The sequence below is a fragment of the Vulpes vulpes genome, chromosome 8 (assembly GCF_048418805.1).
Source record: "Vulpes vulpes isolate BD-2025 chromosome 8, VulVul3, whole genome shotgun sequence".
Lineage (NCBI taxonomy): Eukaryota > Metazoa > Chordata > Mammalia > Carnivora > Canidae > Vulpes > Vulpes vulpes.
In genome coordinates, this window is record NC_132787.1 from 39,807,005 (window position 1) to 39,830,001 (window position 22,997).

Genomic DNA, 22,997 nt, shown 5'->3' on the forward strand with positions numbered 1-22,997 from the left:
AGATTTTTCCTTGTCATTCTCTTCCATCCTCTGCTTTCAGGAGTCTTTGCAGGTCTGTGCCACAGCATGAGGTCTCTCTCAATGCTGTTGTTCTCTCTATGCTGTTGTAACAACAATAGACCATTATTGTTTGTGACTTTGGTGCTAGACTTATAGTTGGGGGTAGGAAACAGGTCTTTGTTGTCTTTTTCAAGCTTCAGTCTTGGGCACGCCCCATATATTTGGGGCTTGGGTTTGGAGCATTCTCAGAATTTCTACCTGTGCCTCTCTTGTCTCCTGCACGCTTCAGTGTTTCCTTGGAAACACCTGGTGGAGGCCAATGGAAAAGAATTTGCAAGTACATGCAAACTTCCCTTGTGCCTGAGGCTCATAGCTATTCTAAATTTACATGCTAGCCCATGCTTGGCCTTTAAGAGTTCATTAATATTTTAGCGATTTCTTCTTACCTTCTTAAATTACAGCAACTCCTTTCTACCATGCTCTGCCCAAAATGAAAACTATGTCTGCTGTCTGCCCTTGGAGGGGTTTTACACTTTAGAATTGAGTTTACTTGGTTGCCATGTTACCTCAAATTTCAGAAAAGTTATGATTTTATAGATTATCTGACTTTTTCTTATTGTTAGGGTGGGAACAACACTTTCTTGTGGCTTTTCGCATCCTACAATAAGGAAGTTTTATTAATATAAATTTATTTTTATGTTTTAGTTTGCCACATAAACTAATGAAGTTAGTGAATCTAATGTAACCTGTTTGGAATAACCCCAAAAATGTAGTCCAAAATGACTATCATAGACTTAGATCATCTTCATACCATGAAATTTGAATTTACAGTTATACAATCATACAGCACCTATTTGGAAACCTTTTCAGCAAATAAGCAAGAACAGAGTAGAGCAAATAAATAAGAACAGAGTAGGGGAAAAAAAACAGGGAAAAATTTAAAAAATAGAAGATGTGAATACATCAAAATGAACTTCATCTTTTTTATTATTCCTTTATTTGACTTATTAATTTTAAATTTTTGTTTCTATCACTTCACCTATTTCTTTAAAGTTATTTATTTATTGATGAGAAACCCAGAGAGAGGCAGAGACATAGGCAGAGAGAGAAGCAGGCTTCCTGTAGAGAGCCTGATACGGGATTCGACCCTGGGATCAGGACCTGAGCTGAAGGCAGGTGCTCAACCACTGAGCCACCCAGATGTCCCATACTTCATCTATATTTTTAGTTTTGCCTCGAGCCAGCCTTGATAGAGGATATATTGTTTTAAGTTTGCCATTTTAAAATGTAAATCACTTCATTTAATCATTCTTAGACCACATGAGTTGATATTCTAATAACTAGAAATAATCATGTGCATTACTTACTGTAAGGAAATGAAAGAACAAGTAAGGATTTTTAAGAAATTTTGGTGTAGGAAATGAGTGGGAAATATCAGTGATGGTGACAGAACATGAGAGACACCTAACTCTGGGAAATGAATAAGTGGTAGTGGAAGGGGAGGTGAGCAGGGGGTTGGGGTGACTGGGTGACGGGCACTGAGGGGGGCACTTGACGGGATGAGCACTGGGTGTTATGCTATATGTTGGCATATAGAACTCCAGTAAAAAATATATAAAAAAAAATTTTGGTGTTTATGCTTCTCCCTTGTTACCATAGATTAAGGAGTAGTTTAGGAATAAATTAAGTGATACTCTTAGCTTTCATTTTGTGTCATTGCGTTGTAAACCTTTCTTTCTTTCAAGAAAAGTTCTTGACAAATAGACCAAGCATTTGAATAATTTTATTAATTTCAGTGAGGAAATTAAAGTTCAACCGAGTCAGTTCAGAGAATCTGTAGAAGCAAATGGAAGGATTTATGAGGAGCAGAGAAAGTTGGAAGAAAGTTTTACCATTCACTTAGGTAAGTGAATTCATTTTTTGTAGGCATAATTTATTGTATCTTGGGAAGCTTTTTTTATGCTGTAAGAGAAAAATCCCTAGCATATGAGTACAAGGTACCCTTGTTGTTTTTAATTACAAATTATGTCCTGCTCCCAGCAAGTCAGAAGAATGAAACAGGAGCACTTTCTTACACCATATACAAAAATAAATTCAAAATGGATTAAAGACCTACATGTGAGATGGGAAACCATCAAAATCCTAGAGTAGAACATAGGCAGAAACTTTTTTGACTTCAGCCATAGCAACTTCTTACTAGACCTGTCACCAGAGGCAAGAGAAACTTAAGCAAAAATGAACTATTGGAACTTCATCAAGATAAAAAGCTTTTGCACAGTGAAGGAAGCAGCAAAACTAAAATGACAACTGACAGATACAAGTTAGTTAGTATCCCAAATCCATAAAGAACTTATCAAACTTAACACCCAAAAACAAATAATGCAGTTAAGAAATGGGCAGAAGACATGAATAAGCACTTTTCCAAAGAAGATACCCAGATGGTTTACAGACACATGAAAAGATGATCAACCTCACTCATCTTCAGGGAAATACAAATCAAAATCACAATGAGATACCACCTCACACCTGTCATAATGGCTAAAATTAACAACATGAGAAACAACAGGTGTTGGTGAGGATGCCGAGAAAGGTGAACCCTCTTGCACTGTTGGTAGGAATGCAAACTGATGCAGTCACTCTGGAGAACAGTTTGGAGGTTCCTCAAAAAAGTTAAAAATAGAGCTACCCTACAGTCCAGCAATTGTACTACTAGGTATTTACCCAAAGGATACAAAACTACAGATTCAAAGGGGTACATGCACGCCATGTTTATAGTAGCATTATCAACAATAACTAAACTATGGAGAAAGCCCAAATGTCTATCAACCAATGAATGGATAAAGAAGATGTGGTATATATATGTACAGTGGAATATTACTCAGCCCTCAAAAAAAGAAAGCTTGCCATTTGCAACAATGGTGGCAGAGCTAGAGTGTATTACACTAAGTGAAATAAGTCAGTCAGGGAAAGACAAATACCATATGATCTCAGTCATATGTGGAATTTTAGAAAGAAAACAGATGAACATATGGAAAGGAGGAAAAGAAAAAAAAAATAGAGAGGAAAATAAGCCATAAGAGATTCTTAATTATAGCAAACTGAGGGTTGATGGAGGGAGGTAGTGGGGGATGGGCTGGTGGGAGATGGAGATTAAGGAGTGTACTTGTGATGTGCACTGGGTGTTGCATGTAAGTGATGAATCACTGAATTCTACTCCAGAAACAAATATTGCACTGTATATTAACTAAAATTTAAAATAAAGAAAAAGTATGTTTTGCTCCTATAGTTTGTTGGCTGTACATTTTGTTTTAGCTAATAATAAAAAATAACATTATTTTTTTAAAAAATAGGTTAAATCTGAATAGTTACTAGAATTGGAAATTGGAAAGCCTATTTCTAATTATTTATAGCACAGATTTATCTGAATTCTTGCCATAGAGATTTGCATCCTGTTATACTGGATTTTTGCAGCTGTCTGAGTTTCTTTCTGGGACTGTTGCCCACCCCACCCCCCAGGAGCCCAGTTGAAGACCATGCATAATTTGAGATTGCTGAGAGCAGATATGCTGGACTTTTGTAAGCACAAAAGAAATCATCGAAGTGGCGTGAAACTCCATCGACTCCAGACTGCACTATCACTTTATTCTACGTCTCTCTGTGGCCTCGTTTTGCTAGTAGATAATCGAATCAATTCCTATAGTGGTATTAAAAGAGGTAAGTCAACATTACCATATTTATTTCATTAAATTTTCATTCTTACAAAGAAAGGGATTATAGGAAAACAAAAATTTTAGTTAGCCCTAGTATCCTAGTAGCCAAGCAACACACATACCTAGCCATGACTATTTTAGATATCTTTCATACTTCAGCATGGTAAAGTGCTTCAGGATATTTACTTTTTCTTAAAATTCTATTATAAGCAATGCTCTTATAGGATTCTTGCTTCAAGGCATAACAAAAAGAATAATCAAGCTATAAATGTATTCATTTCAGAAGCAGATCCTGGCTCAGTGAATTTTAGTTCATCCCTTTGTCCTTTCTTCCTAGGTATTTTAGATAGCGTATTTCTTAAATGTGCTAGGTAAAATTCTGTGTTCCCTCTGTACAACTCACTCTTTATGATTATTTTAAAAATTTTATTGATGGGCACTGAGGGGGGCACTTGATGGGATGAGCACTGGGTGTTATACTGTATGTTGGCAAATCGAACTCCAATAAAAATATACAAAAGGCAAAAAATTTTTAAATATATAATGTATATTAAAATGTATAACTTTTTAAGGAAGCTTGAATGGAGTTTATTTCCCATCATAAATATAAGAACTTTCTTGTATTTTTTAACATTAAGGTAACTGTTATTTAAAACAGTTTGGAATTTTTAAAAAAACGGTTTGGAATTATATGAAAATCTCCTGGTCTATTAATTGTTTACTCTTTCAAGTGATTGAGAGATTAGGTTTCTGATTCAAACAAAATCGCTTTCCCCTCCTTTAAGACATAATTATTGAAAGGACAAGTATAAGAAATCACACTTATGAATTTTATATTTTATTCCTCCTAGCTGTCATTGTCTATAATACTATTTCATAGTTCACCTCTAGTAGTTTATAAATGTTTTGGGTCCCTTAGATTTTGCCACAGTTTGCCAAGAATGTACTGACTTCCATTTTCCCCGAATTGAGGAGCAACTGGAAGTTGTCCAGCAGGTGGTACTTTATGCTAGAACCCAGCGAAGGAGTAAGTTGAAAGAATCGCATGGTCAGTAAAACTCAAAATTTTCAAAATTTTACTTTTAGTATTTTCTGTCCTTAAGCACTCTAATAACATATGGACCATTACTAAAATACAGAAAGTTGTATTGGTGGAAAAATGGAAGAAAGAAATTAAGAACAAAATTCAAGCTCTCTAGAAACTTGAATTCTGTTCTTAATTTCCTTTTTTGCATGATTTTGTCCAATAACCTTAGCAAAAACTGTTTTTAAATTTAAATTCTATAGTTAAACTTGAAGTACTCAGTGGAAAGTCGGTGGTCTTGTGATACAAATTCTGTATCTCTAAAGTGGACATAATTACTACCTCAAAAGGGCAGTGAAGTGAGAGAGTAAATGTTAGCATAAAACATACACTTAATGTGCTCCATCTTTCATCCTTCTTAGGTAGCAGGAAGTCAATTGTAAATCTTATAAGAATTGATATTGATTCGATTCAGTTTTCTTTTGAAAAATTACTATGTCCAGAACTATACTATAGCAGCACCACTAGTTTTGATTCCTGCTCTAGGGAAGTGTGGCTTTGCTTTGGCACTGTGTGGTATATGTGACAGAGCCAGGCTGTGTTAGAAAACCATATGGAAATATATCCAAACAGAGGGCCTTTCAGAAAATTCCAGTGTGGGGATCCCTGGGTGGCGCAGCGGTTTAGCGCCTGCCTTTGGCCCAGGGCGCGATCCTGGAGACCTGGGATCGAATCCCACGTCGAGCTCCCGGTGCATGGAGCCTGCTTCTCCCTCTGCCTGTGTCTCTGCCTCTCTCTCTCTCTCTCTCTCTGTGACTATCATAAATAAATAAAAATAAAAAAATAAAATTAAAAAAAAAAAAAGAAAATTCCAGTGTGTCCTCTTATTCTTCTACCATCTTCTTCCTCCATCTCATTCAAACTAGCAGTGATGTGATCAGAAACATCTTAATATTATTCTTAGCAGTGACTAAAAGCATGAAGATTGAGATCATGACAGGTGTGGGAGAAGGAGGAGGATTCTAAGTATATTTATGAGAGATAGAAAGTGTGCAGCAAATGACAGGAAGTTTGCAAACCACATACGGTTAAGGCAATGTGTGTAAATCATGGTATTATTTTGTTCTTGTTCAAGCAACTATTTTGTGGTTTAAGTGAGTCAGGGAAACAAGCAGGTCTATAAAAGACAACTTTCTGAAAGGAACCCACATGTTGTCATAGAAGAGCTCTGTGAAAATACTGTCTCTGTTTTTTCCTTTTCTGTGCATGCCCACGTATGTGTTCTACACGTTTACATCCTGATACTCAAGTACCTGTTTACTCTAAGGCATTCCATTATCTTCCTTACTGTGTTTATTACATTAGAATCTCTTTATAATCCACAATAACAAGCCAAAAGCAATTTTGTTTTCTGCGCCATTTTATATACATTTTTAAATGAAAAATTGTCATTTCTTAGTATTATAAGGTATTACAATTACAGCATGGAGAGAGGAATGGACTCTCAACTGTTCTTATTCCTTTAGTAGGGATTTTGTTTGTTCATCCCCCATGTGAATGAAATTAGAGTCCTTATTTATCATTTCTTTTGTTTTCTGTGCCATGATTGGACATTTATTCAGAGCCTATCAGTTGCATGGGTCTGTATGAGAAACAGACTATTACATTCAATATAGATTCTGGCAACACAGAGCCTCCTCTCTCTGCCTTTCTCTCCCTATCGATTAAATATGTACATTTTCAAGGTACAGTGATATGAATTATTCAAAGTAGTGACTAAGTAAAAATATTAAGTTACTTTGATTTAGAACATTTTTGAAAATACAATTTCCCTTGGTATTTTCTGTTTACGTATTTGAAGTTCTGACAGTTTTCAACTGATATTCTGATGCTGACAGCCATCCCAAAATAGTTTTGTACTTAATTGGAATACATATATACCCTCATAAAGATAGCTGCTTTGAATGCTAATATTCATTCTGCATTTTTGAGTTTTAGTAGAAAATACATCTGAATCTTATAAGAAATCTATTAAAAATAGATGTACATATGTAAAATAATTTGTGTCCAAGTATAATAATATATGGTCAATTGTGATGTATCTTACTTTACCAATATTTATCCTTCTAAATAATATCATGCCTTCCAGAAAGAAAGAAAGCCTGTTGAATATCTTAAATAAAAAGTTCCCATTTGAAACAAAACCTCACAAATCTGAAATAAATTGTATATGGTGTCAGATAAGAAGTAACAGATTTCAAAATGGGCTGAATATCAAGTGGTTCCTGGTACTACTAACCATTTGCTTGTAATCCTGAACAAGTTATATCAACAACAATGACTCAGAATCTAAAAATAAAGATGGCCACCCTACAACTATCTAACGAAGTTGTTTTATGTGCAGTTAATTTAGTGCACTGAGCCTCCCAGATGAAAAATAGGGTGATGGCAAGTCAAATGTGGTTAAGACCATAGGGTTTGGAATCTGTGTGAGTTCAAGACCTGGTTCTACCACTTACCGTGCATCCTTGGTTAAGTTACTTAACTTATGTAACCCTCTGTTGCCTCATATATACGATCAAGATAGTAATAGTGCCTACCTCATGAGGTTGTGGTTATAGGGGTTTTGTGAAATCCAATGAGATTATACATGTAAAACATGTATCAGAATGTCTTGTACCTAGCTATCCTTAGTAAACTTTTTGCTGTTATTGTGATTGTTTAGAGAGCAGTAGAATTAATGTGTTTTCATATGTTGTTATATTCTTTCATGCTGTATTATCTCATGAATAGATTCTGGAAACCGAAATGGAGGAAGTGACGATAAGGCTAAAAATGCTGACAGAAACTATTTAAATATTTTACCTGGTAAGTGGTATTTTATTTGAAATTATGATTTTCTTATAATCACATCCATAGACATCATAGATTTGAAATAGAAGTTCTTGGTGTACATTATAAAACAGCTTGTCAGTGTATCACTTTGAAACAACATTGTATCTACAGAATATACTTTCATGGATGTTCTGCAATTTAAACCTTTTTTTAAACTTTATTTATTTATTCATGAGAGACACACAGAGAGAGAGGCAGAGACACAGACAGAGGGAGAAGCAGGCTCCATGCAGGGAGCCCGACATGGGATTCGATCCCAGGACTCCAGGATCATGCCCTGGGCAGAAGGCAGTGCTAAATGGCTGAGCCACCCAGGCTGCCCTAAATTTTTATTCTTATACTAATACTGGACTTTCTAGTTCTATACAAGAAAAAATTGTTCAAACAATTGCATAAATTTGATTGTATTTGCTATTTTAAGTTTCTTCTGTTATACATTGTTTCTTAGTTTCTTAAGTAAAGCAGAAGTCATTTTTATTCTGCAATATAAACAACACTACGATGGAAACAGTTGAACTTGTAGAAAGAACATGGGTCATATAATTTAGAATCTTTCTTATTTCCACTTCCCCATAAATGTTCCTGCTTCCCATTTCTTTAATTTCCTTTATTATTTTTTGATAGATCACTTATCAACTGGAAATTCAGGCTCTTGATCCTCTTCCAGATTGAATTCACTCTGATGATCCTTGGTAATGTTTGTATGACAGGGTATAACAAGGAAGGCATATCTGTTCACAGGCATAAAGTCTTTTAAGGTAACTAGTAAAGTTTGCAGTTTCTTGAATAACTAGGTTGTTTCCTCTTTCTACCCCAGATCTTCTACATGTAGGTCACATTCCATTTAATGTAAGCAGATAGCATCCCCCTTTTGGTATTCATCTTGTTGGTCTCAGTCAGTTAGCTTGTGGTCATCAGCTTCCCAACTCCCTCCCACCTTCAGAGATCCTACCTTCGAGGGTAATGTTAGAGGCAGGATTACATCACCACATGCTGCTTCCTCCACTTTGTGGAACAGGAAACTGTCCTCCTCTCTATCTAAAAATACCTTCATTGAGACAGGATTTATTGTATTCTCTGCACAGATCCATAATTTAAATCATCCATATTTTGTGGCTTTCTTAAAATGTGCCAATCTCATTACCTATTCCGGAGGTACTGATGTGTGGGTTTTGTTTTTTTTTTTTTTTTCAACATACCTCTTTCTTGCTATATTTATTTCCTTTCTTGCTCCTTTTTGGGAAATGCCTATAGGTTAGTATCTCAGTATTACCACCAAATCAGGAGGATATGTCATAGTCTGCATTAGAAAAGGAGTATCAAACTATTTGATTAGATATGCTGACAGCATATGAATTTCCACGTGTTTAAGGATGCCTACACAGCCAGAAAGTTTACCAGAGATGAACAAAGATCCAAATTACAAATGCTTTTAAGTTTTCAAGTTGCAAAAGAAAATAGTTTTATTTATATATATATATATATATATATATATATATATTTTTTTTTTTTTTTTTTTTACCAGTAGGTTTGCTCTATCATTATCTAAGTATTTATGGGTTACATCATCTAATTCTCACAACTTTGTGAGGAAAGCAGTCAGGCATTATTCTTCCCAATTCTTACATGAAGTACAGAGGATCTATAAATTGGATTGATTTGCCCAAGATCACTCAGCCAATAAGTGCTTAGACCAGATTTTCTCAATACCCAATCTAGTCCTTTTTATGCTACATCACAATATTTTGATTACCACTGCCAACTCTTTGACCCCCATTTCACTACTGGGTAAAATGAGGCCAAGAGACAAGTCATGTAAGGTCAAACAAAGCAGTGCCAATTTGGGGATTAGAAGCACCTGACTCGTTCACTAAGTCATCTGCCTCACCACTGGACCATAGCCCATGTTTAATGCTGCCACTCTCCTCATCTAAATGATCAGCCAGTGTTGAGGAGGTAATACACTTCATTGGGTCCAAAATGATATTGTCTCATACAGTCTGCCAGGTTTCTAATAAGCAGTCTGCATCTTTTATTGCCTTTCAGGGAAATTGTAACTATATTCTTCCACCAGACAATTTTTCTTTTCCTTTTTTTCGTCTATAGTCTATAGTCCATTTTGATGTCTCTGTCACTATACTCTAATTTCTTTTTCTGCTTATCTAAATGTTTTTTGTTTTTTTTTTAAAAACATTTTATTTATTTATGATAGTCACAGAGAGAGAAAGAGAGAGAGGCAGAGACACAGGCAGAGGGAGAAGCAGGCTCCATGCACCGGGAGCCCGACGTGGGATTCGATCCCGGCTCTCCAGGATCGCGCCCTAGGCCAAAGGCAGGCGCCAAACCGCTGCGCCACCCAGGGATCCCCTTATCTAAATGTTTTATGTTAAGTTTAAAAAAAATACCTTAGCATTGGGCCTGTTAGTGGCATCCATGGGTACAGTTTACAAATACTGGTAACTACAAACGAGTAAACATTGTGCTGATGTATATCAAGTACTTTTAAGCATATTATTTGTTTATAAGTCAATATAAGTAAGATAATGACTTTGAAGCAAGGGGAAGCAGAATTTGTGAGAGCAGGGGTTAGTGATGGAGGTATAGTTCTTAGAAGAGCAAAGCTTTCCTAAAATTTTCCTATCAGAATTTCCAGTGAGGCATGTTTGTTTGTAAAGAGTATGTAAAAACATACTCTTTTTATGTTTGCATATTTTACATATTTATATCAAGAGAAGCTGCAAAATATAAAGGCTGATGGCTAGGTGGCTACATAGAAAATGGAGCAATTATAGGAAGCATGGATTTTAAGGCTTGATAAATGCCGCTCTGGCATTCAGTCTTTATGCATTCATTCATCCAGTCATTCAACAAATATGTATTTAGTACCTTCTGTGTACCAGGCACTGTTCTGTGTGCTGGAGAGAGAACACTAAACAAGATAGATGAGATCCCTATAGTTGCTGAGCAGAAACAATGGTCTCTGATAAAAAGCTTTTGCTCAGCAAAGGAAACAGTCAATGAAACTAAAAGGCAACGTATGGAATGGAAGAAGGTATTTGCAAATGTATTATCAGATAAAAGGCTCATATCTAAAATCTATAAAGAACTTATCAAACTCAACACCCAAACGACAAAAAATCTGGTCAAGAAATGGACAGAAGAGGGGGTCCCTGGGTGGCTCATCAGTTTAGCGCCTGCCTTCACAGGGCGTGATCCTGGAGTCTTGGAATTGAGTTCCGCGTCAGGCTCCCTGCATGGACCCTGCTTCTCCCTCTGCCTGTGTCTCTGCCTTTCTCTCTCTCTCCCTCTCTGTGTGTGTCTCTCATGAATAAATAAATAAAATCTTTAAAGAAAAAAAAAAGAAATGGACAGAAGATATGAACAGACATTTCTCCAAAGAAGGCATACAAATGACCAACAGACACATGAAAAAATGCTCAACATCACTCGGCATAAGGGAAATACAAATCAAAACCGCAATGAGATACCACCTCCTGCCTGTCAGAATGGCTAAAATTAACAACTCAGGAAACAACATGTTGGCGAGACTGGAGAAAGGGGAACCCTCATACTGTTGGTGGGAATGCAAGCTGGTGCAGCTACTCTGCAAAACAATATGAAGGTTCCTCAAAAAGTTAAAAATAGAGCAACCTTATGACCCAGCAATTGCATTACTAGGTATTTATCCAAAGGGTATAAACATAGTCATCCGAAGGGCACTTACACCCGTCTTTACAGCAGCAATGTCCACAATAGCCAAACTATGGAAAGAGCCCAGATGTCCAGCAACAGATGAATGGATAAAGATGTCTTATATATATACAATGGAATACTACTCAGCCATCAGAAAGAATGAAATCTTGCATTCGCAAGATGGTGCTGGAGGGTACTATGCTACGTGAAATAAGTCCAAGAAAGACAAATACCATATAATTCCACTCACAAGCGGAATTTAAGAAACAAAACAGATAAAAAGAAAAAAAGAAAACAGATAAACACAGGAGAAGGGAAGGAAAAATAAAATAAGAAGAAAACAGAGAGGGAGGCAAACCATAAGAGACTCTTAACTATAGGAAATGAACTGAGGGTTGCTAGAGAAAAGTTAGATGGGGAGATAGGGTAACTGGGTGATGGGCATTAAGGACGGTACTTGATGTGATGAGCACTGGACATTGTATGCAACAGATGAATCACCGACCTCTATCTCTGAAACTAATAATACACTATATGTTAAATAGAATTTAAATTTAAAAAAATTTTTAAATAATCTCAAAGAATTTCAATGCTAAGAAGAAAATTAGAACAATGTAGAGGACAGTAAGTGAGGGCTGTCCTGTATTAGATGGGACAGTCGAGGAAGAGTTCTCTGAAGAGGTGACCTTGGATCATCACTGGTGAAAAGAAGTCAGCCATATGAGAATCTTAGGAGAAAAACTTGGATAAAGCAGCCCTGATTTAGAAACAAGCTCTGTGTGTTAGAAAAACCTTACAAAAGCTGTGTGACTGGGGCAGAGGAGGGAGTGGGGCAAGAGGACCTCAGACAGATAGGCAGTGTCCTGATCATATAGGCCATGCAAACCGCAGTAAAGAGCTTGGATTGTTTTCTGAATGAAGTATAAGCCTGTTGGACGATTTTAAGTAGCAGAGTGATGTAATCTGATTTATATTGAAATTGTTTTGCCTGCAACTGTGGAAATGGCTTGTAAGTAGGCAAGACTGGGAGCAGAGAGATTAATTAAGAGGCTTTGACAGAAACCTCAGTGAGGATGATAGTAGCGTGAGCTAGGGTAATAGCTCAGATTTGAGTTATTTATTGGCAATATTACTGAAAGTAGTTGATGGTGAATTGTAGATTAAGGAAGAGATACTGAAATAAAGTAATTAAGGGCAACTTCTATGTTTCTGCCCTGTGCCATTACTAACTGTAGGGAGATTAGATCCACAAATTGAAATGGAGAATGCTGATTTAAGGTGTGGGGAAGACAGGTAATCAACCTGATTTCATGCGTTCACTTTGAATTAAGTAGGACATTTGGAGCATTTACATCAAAATAGTGGTGAGTACTCATTTGATTTACTTACCATGTGGTCGTCACTTCATACCAATTTATGAATCTAATGCAGAATTGGCTACTGTCTTTTTTTTCATAAACTTTCCAAGAATAAAGGAGCAGTGGCTATATTTGCTTCCCGAGGCCAGCATAGGTTCCTGATATACCTCTCCTAGTTCAGCTCATTGACTGCCCTAATTATAGTTATATAAAGCCTGTTGATGAATGTGATTTATTCATTTGAAAATCATGATTGTATTTGGTGTTCACAGGAGAATTTTACATTACACGGCATTCTAATCTCTCAGAAATACATGTTGCTTTCCACCTTTGTGTGGATGACAACGTGAAATCAGGAAACATCACTGCTCGAGATCCTGCCATTATGGGACTCCGAAATATACTCAAGGTTTGCTGTACCCATGACATCACAACGATAAGCATACCTCTCTTGCTGGTGCATGATATGTCAGAGGTAAGCAGATAAAAGAATATCATAATTTTATAAATATGTTAACCATCATATTGTGTAATAATAATAATAGTAATCCACTTTACATTTTAAAAGTACCTTTTAAAAAACTAATTTTTTATCTTTTTTTATCTCATATCTAGTTAATAGTATTGAGTGACATATGATACAAAACAGTGAATAATCCTTAACCATTTATGTTCAGAGAATTATAGCATTATCCTATAGTAGGTAAACTAGAAAATCAAAATTAGCTTTAGCTTTGGATAAGGCATGTGCCCCTACTCCTTCCTCCCTTTTCTCTCCCTCTTCCTCCACTTTTGTCTTAAGTGGCATTAGATTTATCTCCACATTCATATTTAGCCTACACCAACATTAAAATTAGTTTGCATTCTCTGAGTATGCATTAATAGGCAATAGAAGGAGATACTAGATAACAGGAAGAAGCCAGCCTCATTTTAACATTCTCTCAAGAATGTTCAAGAATGCTTTTTAGATAATACAAGTGTTGACCCCTACAGTTAAAATATGGCATAATTGTCCATTTATTATGTACTGTGCTTTGTTTTATATTTTGAAAAAAAAAAATCTTCCCATGGCTGTTTGCTTTCTCTCCTGCTTTCCTTCTCATCCACATAAAAACTGGTTAGAGGGGATAAGCTGAAGAAATAATACAAAGACCAAAACCTCAACTTCTAATAGTCTAGAGAAACAAAGTTGCCTCAAAACAATGGGTGCAGGCAAGTCCTAGGAGAGCTAGTAGTCCAGCCTGGTGAGCAACTTGGTGCCTGCTGGTTTGGAAGTGGCTTTTTTTTTTTTTTTTTTTTTTAATAAAATGGCTTAATGAAATTGTGAATGTCGGGAAGGAAGTTTGACCACTGATTATTAAAAGTTATTTCCTGAAATAAAATATATGTATAAATGCTAAAATGCTACTTTTTAGAGCAAAACACTTTGTTTCATTAAAAGAGGCCATTTTATTTTTTATTTTTTTTAAATATTTATTTATTCATTCATTCGAGAGAGAGAGAGAGAGAGAGGCAGGCAGAGACACAGGCAGAAGGAGAAGCAGGCTTCATGCTGGAAGCCCGATGTGGGACTTGATCCCGGGTTTCCAGGATCACACTCTAGGCCAAAGGCAAGCGCTAAACTGCCGAGCCACCCCGGGATCCCCAAAAGAGGCCATTTTAAATACAAAATCAATTCCAGATAAGATGAGGTGATGTTAAATGATTTACCACTTACAACCTATTTGTATTTTTATCAGACACAGTATTTCAATTAAGAGAATTCTGGATTATCCTATGAAAGCTGCATCAGACTGCCTAATTTCTTGTTCCATTCACGTATGTAGTCTAAGTCATACCTAATATGGTATCAACAGAGATTGACAAACATGATTTGTTTGGGGTTTTTTCAACTGTAGCTTTGTAGAGTTTTAGTTCCATCAGGAATGTTTAGCCATTGTTAAGTTATCATCCCTAACTAGTCCATCTATAAAAGTCACTGGAGAATAACAATGAAAGTTTATGTTGAATTCCAGCCACAAGGAAACATCCAAACATTTCTGCAGCTGGACTCCTGGTTAACCAGTTTATAAAAATGGTTATATGTAGGTGGGAAACAACCTCAAAAACAGTGTTTCCAAAAGTCACTAAGTTTGGATTTACTTCCAGACATCTGATACTACTAGCATTCCCTCTCCCACAATGTTACAAAAGTTACATGTCTTAAATTGGGACAGCCAGCTGCAGGACATTAAGTTTGTTTCCAAAGTGTCCATTTTAATTCACAAAAGTATATTGAGCCACGATCCTCCCATTTGTTGTATTTAAACATCCATTCAGGTCAAGAAGTTTATTCTACAAACTCAGACAACACTGCACAGGATATAGATTTAATCTTTGTTTTAGGTTTCATGCAAGAGTCCCAAAGCATTTTCAGGTGTTGTTTACTTCCTCTAACAAACAGAATTTCTAGACATCGGTTACGTTTTAGAGTGTGCACAGTAATGACAATAATGTCTGAAACAGCTCATATTCTGTGATAGATGGAGCTAAAGAAATTAATCACAGTTTAAAAAAAAAGGAAAGGAAAAAATAATCTATCAATAACCTATCAGCAAGAAGAAAGATCTTGATAATCTAGTTTACCTCTGTAGATGTTTGTGATCTGAAGAAGCCAAGCTAACCTGGTAGATGTGGAATGAACCTGCAAGCCAAGAATCCTGAGTTGCTGATTTCTTTTTACATATTGCTGTTAACTTGTTGAATAATTTGGGACTTAGAGGTTTTCATTATTATAATTGTGGTTGATGATGTTATTTGTTTTTAAATTTTTATTAGAGTTTGATACACAAATAGAAAAGTATGCATAAGTATATAGCTCAGATTTTCATACACTTCACACGCATGTAACCAATACCCAGATCATAGAACAGAACATTACCACCACCCCAGAAGCCACCCTCGTGCTCCCTTCCAGCCACATGAACCACACTCTCTCCATGAGGGTAAATGTATTTTTTCATCTTAGAAAGCTGAAAAAATAGATTATTTAGGCTTGTTTTTTGTAGTTTATATAAGTGGGATCATATAGTACATACTCCTGTATCTGGCTTCTTTCACTCAATAATTATGTTGTAAAATTTACCCATATTATTGTCTGTGGTTGTAGATTGTTCATTCACATTTGTCATATAACTCCGTTGTGGCTAGACCACAATTATTTAGCCATTCTACTATTTATGTACATTTGGGTAGTTTCTAGGTTTTGATTATTATGACTTATGTTGCTATGAACATTTCGGTATAGAAATGTTGGCATTTTTGGTAAGTGTATACTTAAGGATGGAAATGTTAGGTATCATGATGTGCTTACATTTAGCTTTGGCATTTACAATAAAATGGTTTCCCAAAGTGGTTGTACCTAACCCATTGTTTTTGAATCTGAAAAATAAGAAAGCCACACTGTTCCTCACCTTCAGGTAATGACTGAGAAACAGATTAATATGAGTATTTCAGGTACCTGAAATACGTCAGAGGCTGAATAGAAAGAATATTCTTTCCGTTTTTCCCATGGGTGCATGAACTCAGGAAATAATTCTGATATCTAATTTTCAAGACATACCAATTAAATCTTAATCACCTCTGCAGTTCAACTTTACCCTTATAAGAAGATTCAAGTTGAGTAGTCAAAGTATGGTAGAAGGTCTTGTCTGCAATTATAGTCACAATTTAAAAAAATTTTAATTCCAGTGTAGTTAACATATAGTGTTATTTTAGTTTCAAGTATACAATATAGTCAACACTTCCATACAGCACCCAGTGCTCATCAAGATAAGTACATTCTTAAATCTCCTTCAGCTAGTTTACCCACACCCCCTCCCCTCTATTAACCATCAGTGTGTTCTCTATGGTTAAGAGTCTGTTTCTTGGTTTGTCTCTCTTTTTCTTCCATTGTTTATTTGTTTCTCAAATTCCACATATGAGTAAAATCTTTCTCTGGTTTATTTCACTTAGCATTATACTCTTTACATCCATCTATGTTGTTACAAATGGCAAGATTTCATTCTTATGGTTGAATAATATTCCATTGCATATATATATATATACCACTTCTTCTTTATCCATTCATCTTATTGATAGACATTTTGGCTGCTTCCATTGCTTGACTATTGTAAATAATGCTGCAATAAACATAGTATGTATATATCCTTAGAATTCTTGGTTTTGTTTCTTTGAGTAAATACAGTAGTATAATTAGTGGGTCATAGGGTAGATCTATTATTAACTTTTTGAGTTTTTCTGGAACAGAAATCATCATTAGGTCAAAGCTAAGGAAATCTGCATAAACTGTGGATTTGTTAATAACAGGGTATCAATAGCAATTCTTTCTCTCTTTTTTTGGTTACTCATTTGTTTATTGTACTGCATGTAATGCACCCAGTAGAAAGACTAATCATGTATTCAGGGTTTTATAACTGACAGCAAATAGAGAACCTTTAGTGAGATAATGGAAGTTTGACAGTATTTGATTAAGTTCAATAAAGATACACAGGGTACTTGGAAGATCAGATTCTACAGCTTCCTCTCTCTACTAAGGCTTCTAATTCATCTGGTTCCTTAAATGATAGGGGAGGAGCCATTATTATTATTATTATTATTATTATTATTAATTATAATTATTCCTGACATTATTTGGTTAGAAAACATTTCAGAATGAAGTCATAGGTTCTCTGATTAAAATATGTTTTCATGCCAGTTGTTAAAATGGAGCCAGTGGGGTGGGGTGGGAGGCTATTTCACTTTACTGTCATCACCAGAACTCCTGTAATCCCACGGTTGTAACTCTACACTGTAGAAAAAAATCCACCATTAGTCTACTATTGCTGTAGATGTATACATCGCTGAAAACCCCAAGTGAATTAGAATTGCTAAGAATCTTCCCTGCTGTTGTTTGATATAGTCTAGTCTCTTTATTCTTGATGGGTGCATAGACAGCCTCACTGTTAGTACTATACTAATGTAAAATGTTAATAATAGGGGAAACGGAGCAAGGGAGTGTATGGGAACTCTGTGTACCATTTTCACAATTTTTGTGTAAACCTAAAATTGTTTCAAAAAGTAAAGTCTGGGATTTTTTTTTTAAGATTTTACTTATTTATTTGACAGAGAGAGTGCAGAAGCAGGGGAAATGGCAGGCAGAGGGAGAGGGAGAAGCAGGCTCCCCGCTGAGTGAGGAGCCTGACATGGGGCTCCATCCTAGGACTCTGAGATCATGACCTAAGCTGAAGGCAGATGCTTAACTGACTGAGTCACCCAGGCACCCCTGAAGTCTAGTTTGGTTTTTTTTTTTAAGCCATCAGGTTGATACCACTTTGGATCTACTAAAATAGTAAAAATGTTAGATAATATTTCAAATACCATTTAAAAGTTCAAGTGCTGGTGAACATGTGAAATTGGGTAACATACATTGCTAATGGCTTGTGTAAATTGATATAACCTTTTAGAAAAGAACCTAAATTTTGATCGGAGAAAGACAATTGTCATATGGTGTCACTCATACGTGGAATATAAGAAATAGTGAGATGGACCGTAAGGGAAGGGGGGAAACTGAGTAGGGGAAAAATTAGAGAGGAAGACAAACCACGAGAGGCTGCTAACTCTGGGAAACAAAGGGTTGAAGAAAGGGAGGTGGGGCAGTGGATAGGGTAACTGGTTGATGGGCATTAGGAGGGTACACAATGAGTTGGGCACTGGGTATTATATCTTGGCAAATTGAATTTAAATAAAATTTTTAAAAAAGAATCTAAATTTTGTTTCACTGATCTATACAAATAAATAACCCAGAAAATTATTTAGTAAACAAAAAGGTATATATATGATTACATATTTTATATATATTTATATATGCACACATATATATAACTTCATTGATGAATAATAAATGTAAGAAATATATCAGAAATATGTGTTTATATTTATAGTATTTATAAATAATAAAATAATAAATATGCCTAGTAATACAATTTCTGGTTTGTGGGGTAATTATTAAGTTTCTGGGGAACATCCATACTATTTTCCAGAGTGGCTGTATCAGTTTGCATTTCCACCAACAGTGTAAGAAGCTTCTCTCTACTAGGTACTTACCCAAAGAATACAAAAATATTAATTTGGAGGGATACATGCGCCCTAATGTTTATAGTAGCTTTATCAACAATTACCCAAAGTATGGAAAGAAACCAAATGTCCATCAACTCATGAATGGATAAAGAAGAGTGGTCTGTATATACAATGGAATATTACTCAGACATGTTGCCATTTGCAACAACATAGATGGAGCTGGAGAGTATTATTCTAAACAAAATAAGTCAGTTAGAGAAAGAGAATACCATATGATCTCAGTCATATGTGGGATTTAATAAAACAAATGAGCAAAGGGGAAAAAAAGAGAGAGGGAGAGGCAAACCAAGAAACAGACTCTTTATGAAAAAAAAACAACCTGATGGATACCAGAGGGGAGGTGGGTGGGGGGATGGGTGAAATAGGTAATGGAGATTAAGGAAGGCACCTGTGATAAGTACCAGGTGTTATATGGAAGTGTTGAATCACTATATTATGTACCTAAAACTTATATTTCACTGTATGTTAACTGGAATTTAAATAAAAACTTAAAAATAGTGTATATATTTTTTTAAATAAGTTATGATACATCAATTCTATAAAACAGCAGTTTTTAAATTTGTGTTCTGAAGATCCCCCTACGATCTTAGCTCCTCCTTTGGGGCTCAGCAAGATTAAAAATATTTTCTTAACAATACTAAGGCATTATTTATCTTTTCCATTCTCATCCTTTCATGAGCATCAGTGAGTTTTTCCAGAGGGTTTTTTTTTAATTAATTAATTTATTTATTTATGATAGTCACACAGAGAGAGAGAGAGGCAGAGACATAGACAGAGGGAGAAGCAGGCTCCATGCACCGGGAGCCTGACATGGGATTCGATCCTGGGTCTCCAGGATCGCGCCCTGGGCCAAAGGCAGGAGCTAAACTGCTGTGCCACCCAGGGATCCCTTTCCAGAGGTTTTATACAACAAATTAAATGCAGAGCAGATACGAGAATCCAGATGTCTTCTATTAAACCAGGCATTAATGAAATTTACAGATATGTAAACCGTGGCCACTCTTCTCACTTAAATATTTTTGTTTAGGGAAATATAGTTACTTTCTACTAAAAAAAAAAAAAAAAATGTTGAGAAGTCTGGGTGTCTCAGTCGGTTAAGCGCTAGACTCTTGATTTCAGCTCAGGTTATGATCCCAGAGTGGTGAGACAGATTTCTCTGTCCCAACTCTGTACTCAGCGGGGAGTCTTCTCCTCTCCCTGTCCCCTGCTTGTGCGCATGTGTGTGCTCTCTGTCTCTCTCTATATATCCCTCTCTCTCTCAAATAAATAAATAAATCTTTTTAAAAATTTTTTAAAAATATGTTAACATGCAGTGGGTTTTTCATTGTCATTTTTAAGTAAAATTGATTATTTTGCATATTGCTGTCCAGTTTTCCCACTCCCATTTGTTGAAGAGACTGTCTTTTTCCCATTGCATATTCTTGCCTCCTTCATTGAAGATGAATTGGCCATATAGTTGTGGCTTCATTTCTGGGTTTTCTATTCTGTTCCATTGATCTATGTGTCTATTTTTGTGCCAACACTATACTGTCTTGATGACTACAGCTTTGTGATATAACTTGAAGTCCAGAATTGTAATGCCTCCAGCTTTGCTTTGCTTTTTTCAAGGTTGCTTTGGCTATTCAGGGTCTTCTGTGGTGCCATACAAATTCTAGGGTTGTTTGGTCTAGCTCTGTGAAAAATGCTGTTGGTATTTTGATAGGGATTGTATTAAATCTGTAGATTGCTTTGGATAGTATAGACATTTTAACAATATTTTTTCTTCCAATCCATGAACACAAAATGCCTTTCCATTTGTTGTGGTCTTCAATTTCTTTCATCAGTATTTCATAGTTCTCAGAATACAGATCTTTTACCTCTTTGGCGAGGTCTATTCCTACGTATCTTGTGCTTCTTGGTGCAATTGTAAATGGGATTGATTTCTTAATTTCTCTTTCTGCTGCTTCATTATTAGTATTTTTTATATTTTTTATATTTGTATTTTTTATATTTTATATTTTATATTTTTCTGTTTTAATTTCTACTGTAATAACTATCAAGAGATAAAAATCCACGTAGACCAGCTCGTTGGTACATTAAGAAAGGCAAGTGATGTGATGAGCACTGGGTGTTGTACACAACTGATAAATTATTGAACACTACATCTGAAACTGATGCAATATAAGTTGGCTAGTTGAATTAAAAAAAAAAAAAAGCTCACTAGTGTCCTCATTGATTTTTAAGAGTGTAAAAGACCTTAAGACCCAAAAAGGTAGAGAACCACTCTAATGAAATAATAAGTGTATATTATACTTATGATTATAAAGACTTGCAACATGGAAAAGTAATTCTGGTGATAATGAAAAGTAGAATTTAAAATGGTATAACCACTGATCATAACTATAGAAAATTATAAATGAGTCAGTTATAGTCTGACAATAGCATCATGTGTGCATTTGATCAGAGACTAGAAAGGAATGTAGAAATGTAGGTTTGGTAGGTGGCTGGGATGGGATGTTTGTTTATTTCTGTTACTTTTATAATAGCATGTTATACAATAAAAGAATTTTAATGCATTGTTCAAATATTATACAAGTTAATGGAATTATTCATGCTAAAATTGAGAGAAATTAGAGTTCTTATGTCACTTTATTTGTCTTTAGAATTAATTATCTAGAAAATTTTAAAGGTATGTTTATTTTTAAAATTTTATCTACTAGGATAATAAAATTGGTTTGTACTCCACAAATGTAGTCCACAGCTATAAGGAGTTATACTGAAGGACCAGAAGAAACCCAGCTAACATTAGCAATAGTTGCTTGAATCTTCACAAAGTAGATGGTCAACGTTATAGATAAATTAAGATCTGATTTTTTTTTTTTTTTACAAAGTTCTGTTAAAAACCTATGATTTGTTTTGATTCTCTTTTTAGGAAATGACTATACCATGGTGCTTAAGGAGAGCAGAACTTGTGTTTAAGTGTGTCAAAGGTGAGCATAACCTTATATTTAACGTGACTTGTATTTATTAGTCCCAACTATTGAAAGTAGAACAACCCAAGAGATGATTATTAACCTCTGTCATCTGGTGCCTCGGTTGAAAGTAGTTTAACAAGGCAAATATTTTTTGTTAAAGATTGTATTTATTTATTCACGACAGAGCGAGAGAGAGGTGAGGGAGAGGGGGAAGCAGGCTCCATGCAGGGAGCCCAATGTGGGACTTGATCCTGGGATGCCGAGATCACGCCCTGAGCTAAAGGCAGACGCTCAACTGCTGAGCCACCCAGTGATCCCTTTACTTATCTTTCTCCAGTCACAAAATAAACAAATATCTGGCCTTCTTGAAATACAAGTATATTTGGATGTTAATTCTGTTTTGCTCTGATTATAGCTTGCTTTCTTGCCTTTTTCTTAAAAAAATAAAAAAAATAAAAAATAGAACCACATCTTCAATTAACCTTTAATAACCTGCTTTAGCTTCATTGTATGGAGACTAAGTAGAGCTTAAGAAAAATGCAAGACATGAAGCACCACAGTGAAAATTCAGTTTATCTCCATAAGGGACTGGTATATTTGAAGACCAGAACTCATAATTCAGCAAAGTGTGTTGTTCTGTTTTAGGTTTCATGATGGAAATGGCTTCATGGGATGGAGGCATATCCAGGACGGTACAGTTTCTGGTACCACAGGTATGTTATCTGAACAGACCTCTCCCCTGTTTAATCTCTGTTATAATATTGCTCCCACATACAGCTAGGCACACTGTCCTTAAACTCAATATAACATAATAAAATTGTAACAGCTTTCTATATTAAGGGGAAAAGTGGATGCCATAAAGGCATTTAGTTTATTGTCAAAGATGTCAGCATCTACCACTCAAGGGCTCTTTTATTTAACCCCAAAACTAAATTTCATTCATCTTTTTAGATTTATTTATTTACTTTTCTCCTTTTTTTCTTTTTTTGTTTGTTTTTATTGAAGTTCACTTTGCCAATATATAGTGTAACACCGAGTGCTTATCCCTCCTCAGTATCCCGTCACCCAGTTACCCCAACCCCTTGCCCACCTCCCCTTCCACAATCCTTTCTTTGTTTCCCAAAGTTTGGAGTCTCTTGTGGTTGGTCTCCTTCTCTAATATTTCACACTCAGTTCCCCTCCTTTCCCTTATAATCCCTTTCACCAT

The 22,997-nt window shown here is 35.6% G+C and overlaps 1 protein-coding gene across 4 annotated transcripts in view; it reads left to right on the forward strand.

The window, feature by feature from the left end:
• Positions 1–22,997, forward strand: part of FERRY3 (FERRY endosomal RAB5 effector complex subunit 3) — a 47,007-nt gene that overhangs the window by 23,073 nt on the left and 937 nt on the right. For 2 of the 4 annotated variants that reach the window (XM_025995384.2, XM_072766185.1), the window contains exons 7-13: positions 1,797–1,903; positions 3,517–3,714; positions 4,630–4,758; positions 7,528–7,602; positions 12,953–13,155; positions 21,748–21,805; positions 22,436–22,503. In XM_025995384.2, the coding sequence (XP_025851169.2) occupies positions 1,797–1,903; positions 3,517–3,714; positions 4,630–4,758; positions 7,528–7,602; positions 12,953–13,155; positions 21,748–21,805; positions 22,436–22,503 (838 nt within the window). The remainder of the gene's footprint in view (positions 1–1,796; positions 1,904–3,516; positions 3,715–4,629; positions 4,759–7,527; positions 7,603–12,952; positions 13,156–21,747; positions 21,806–22,435; positions 22,504–22,997) is intronic. The other 2 variants (XM_025995385.2, XM_072766184.1) reach the window with 2 other exon arrangements.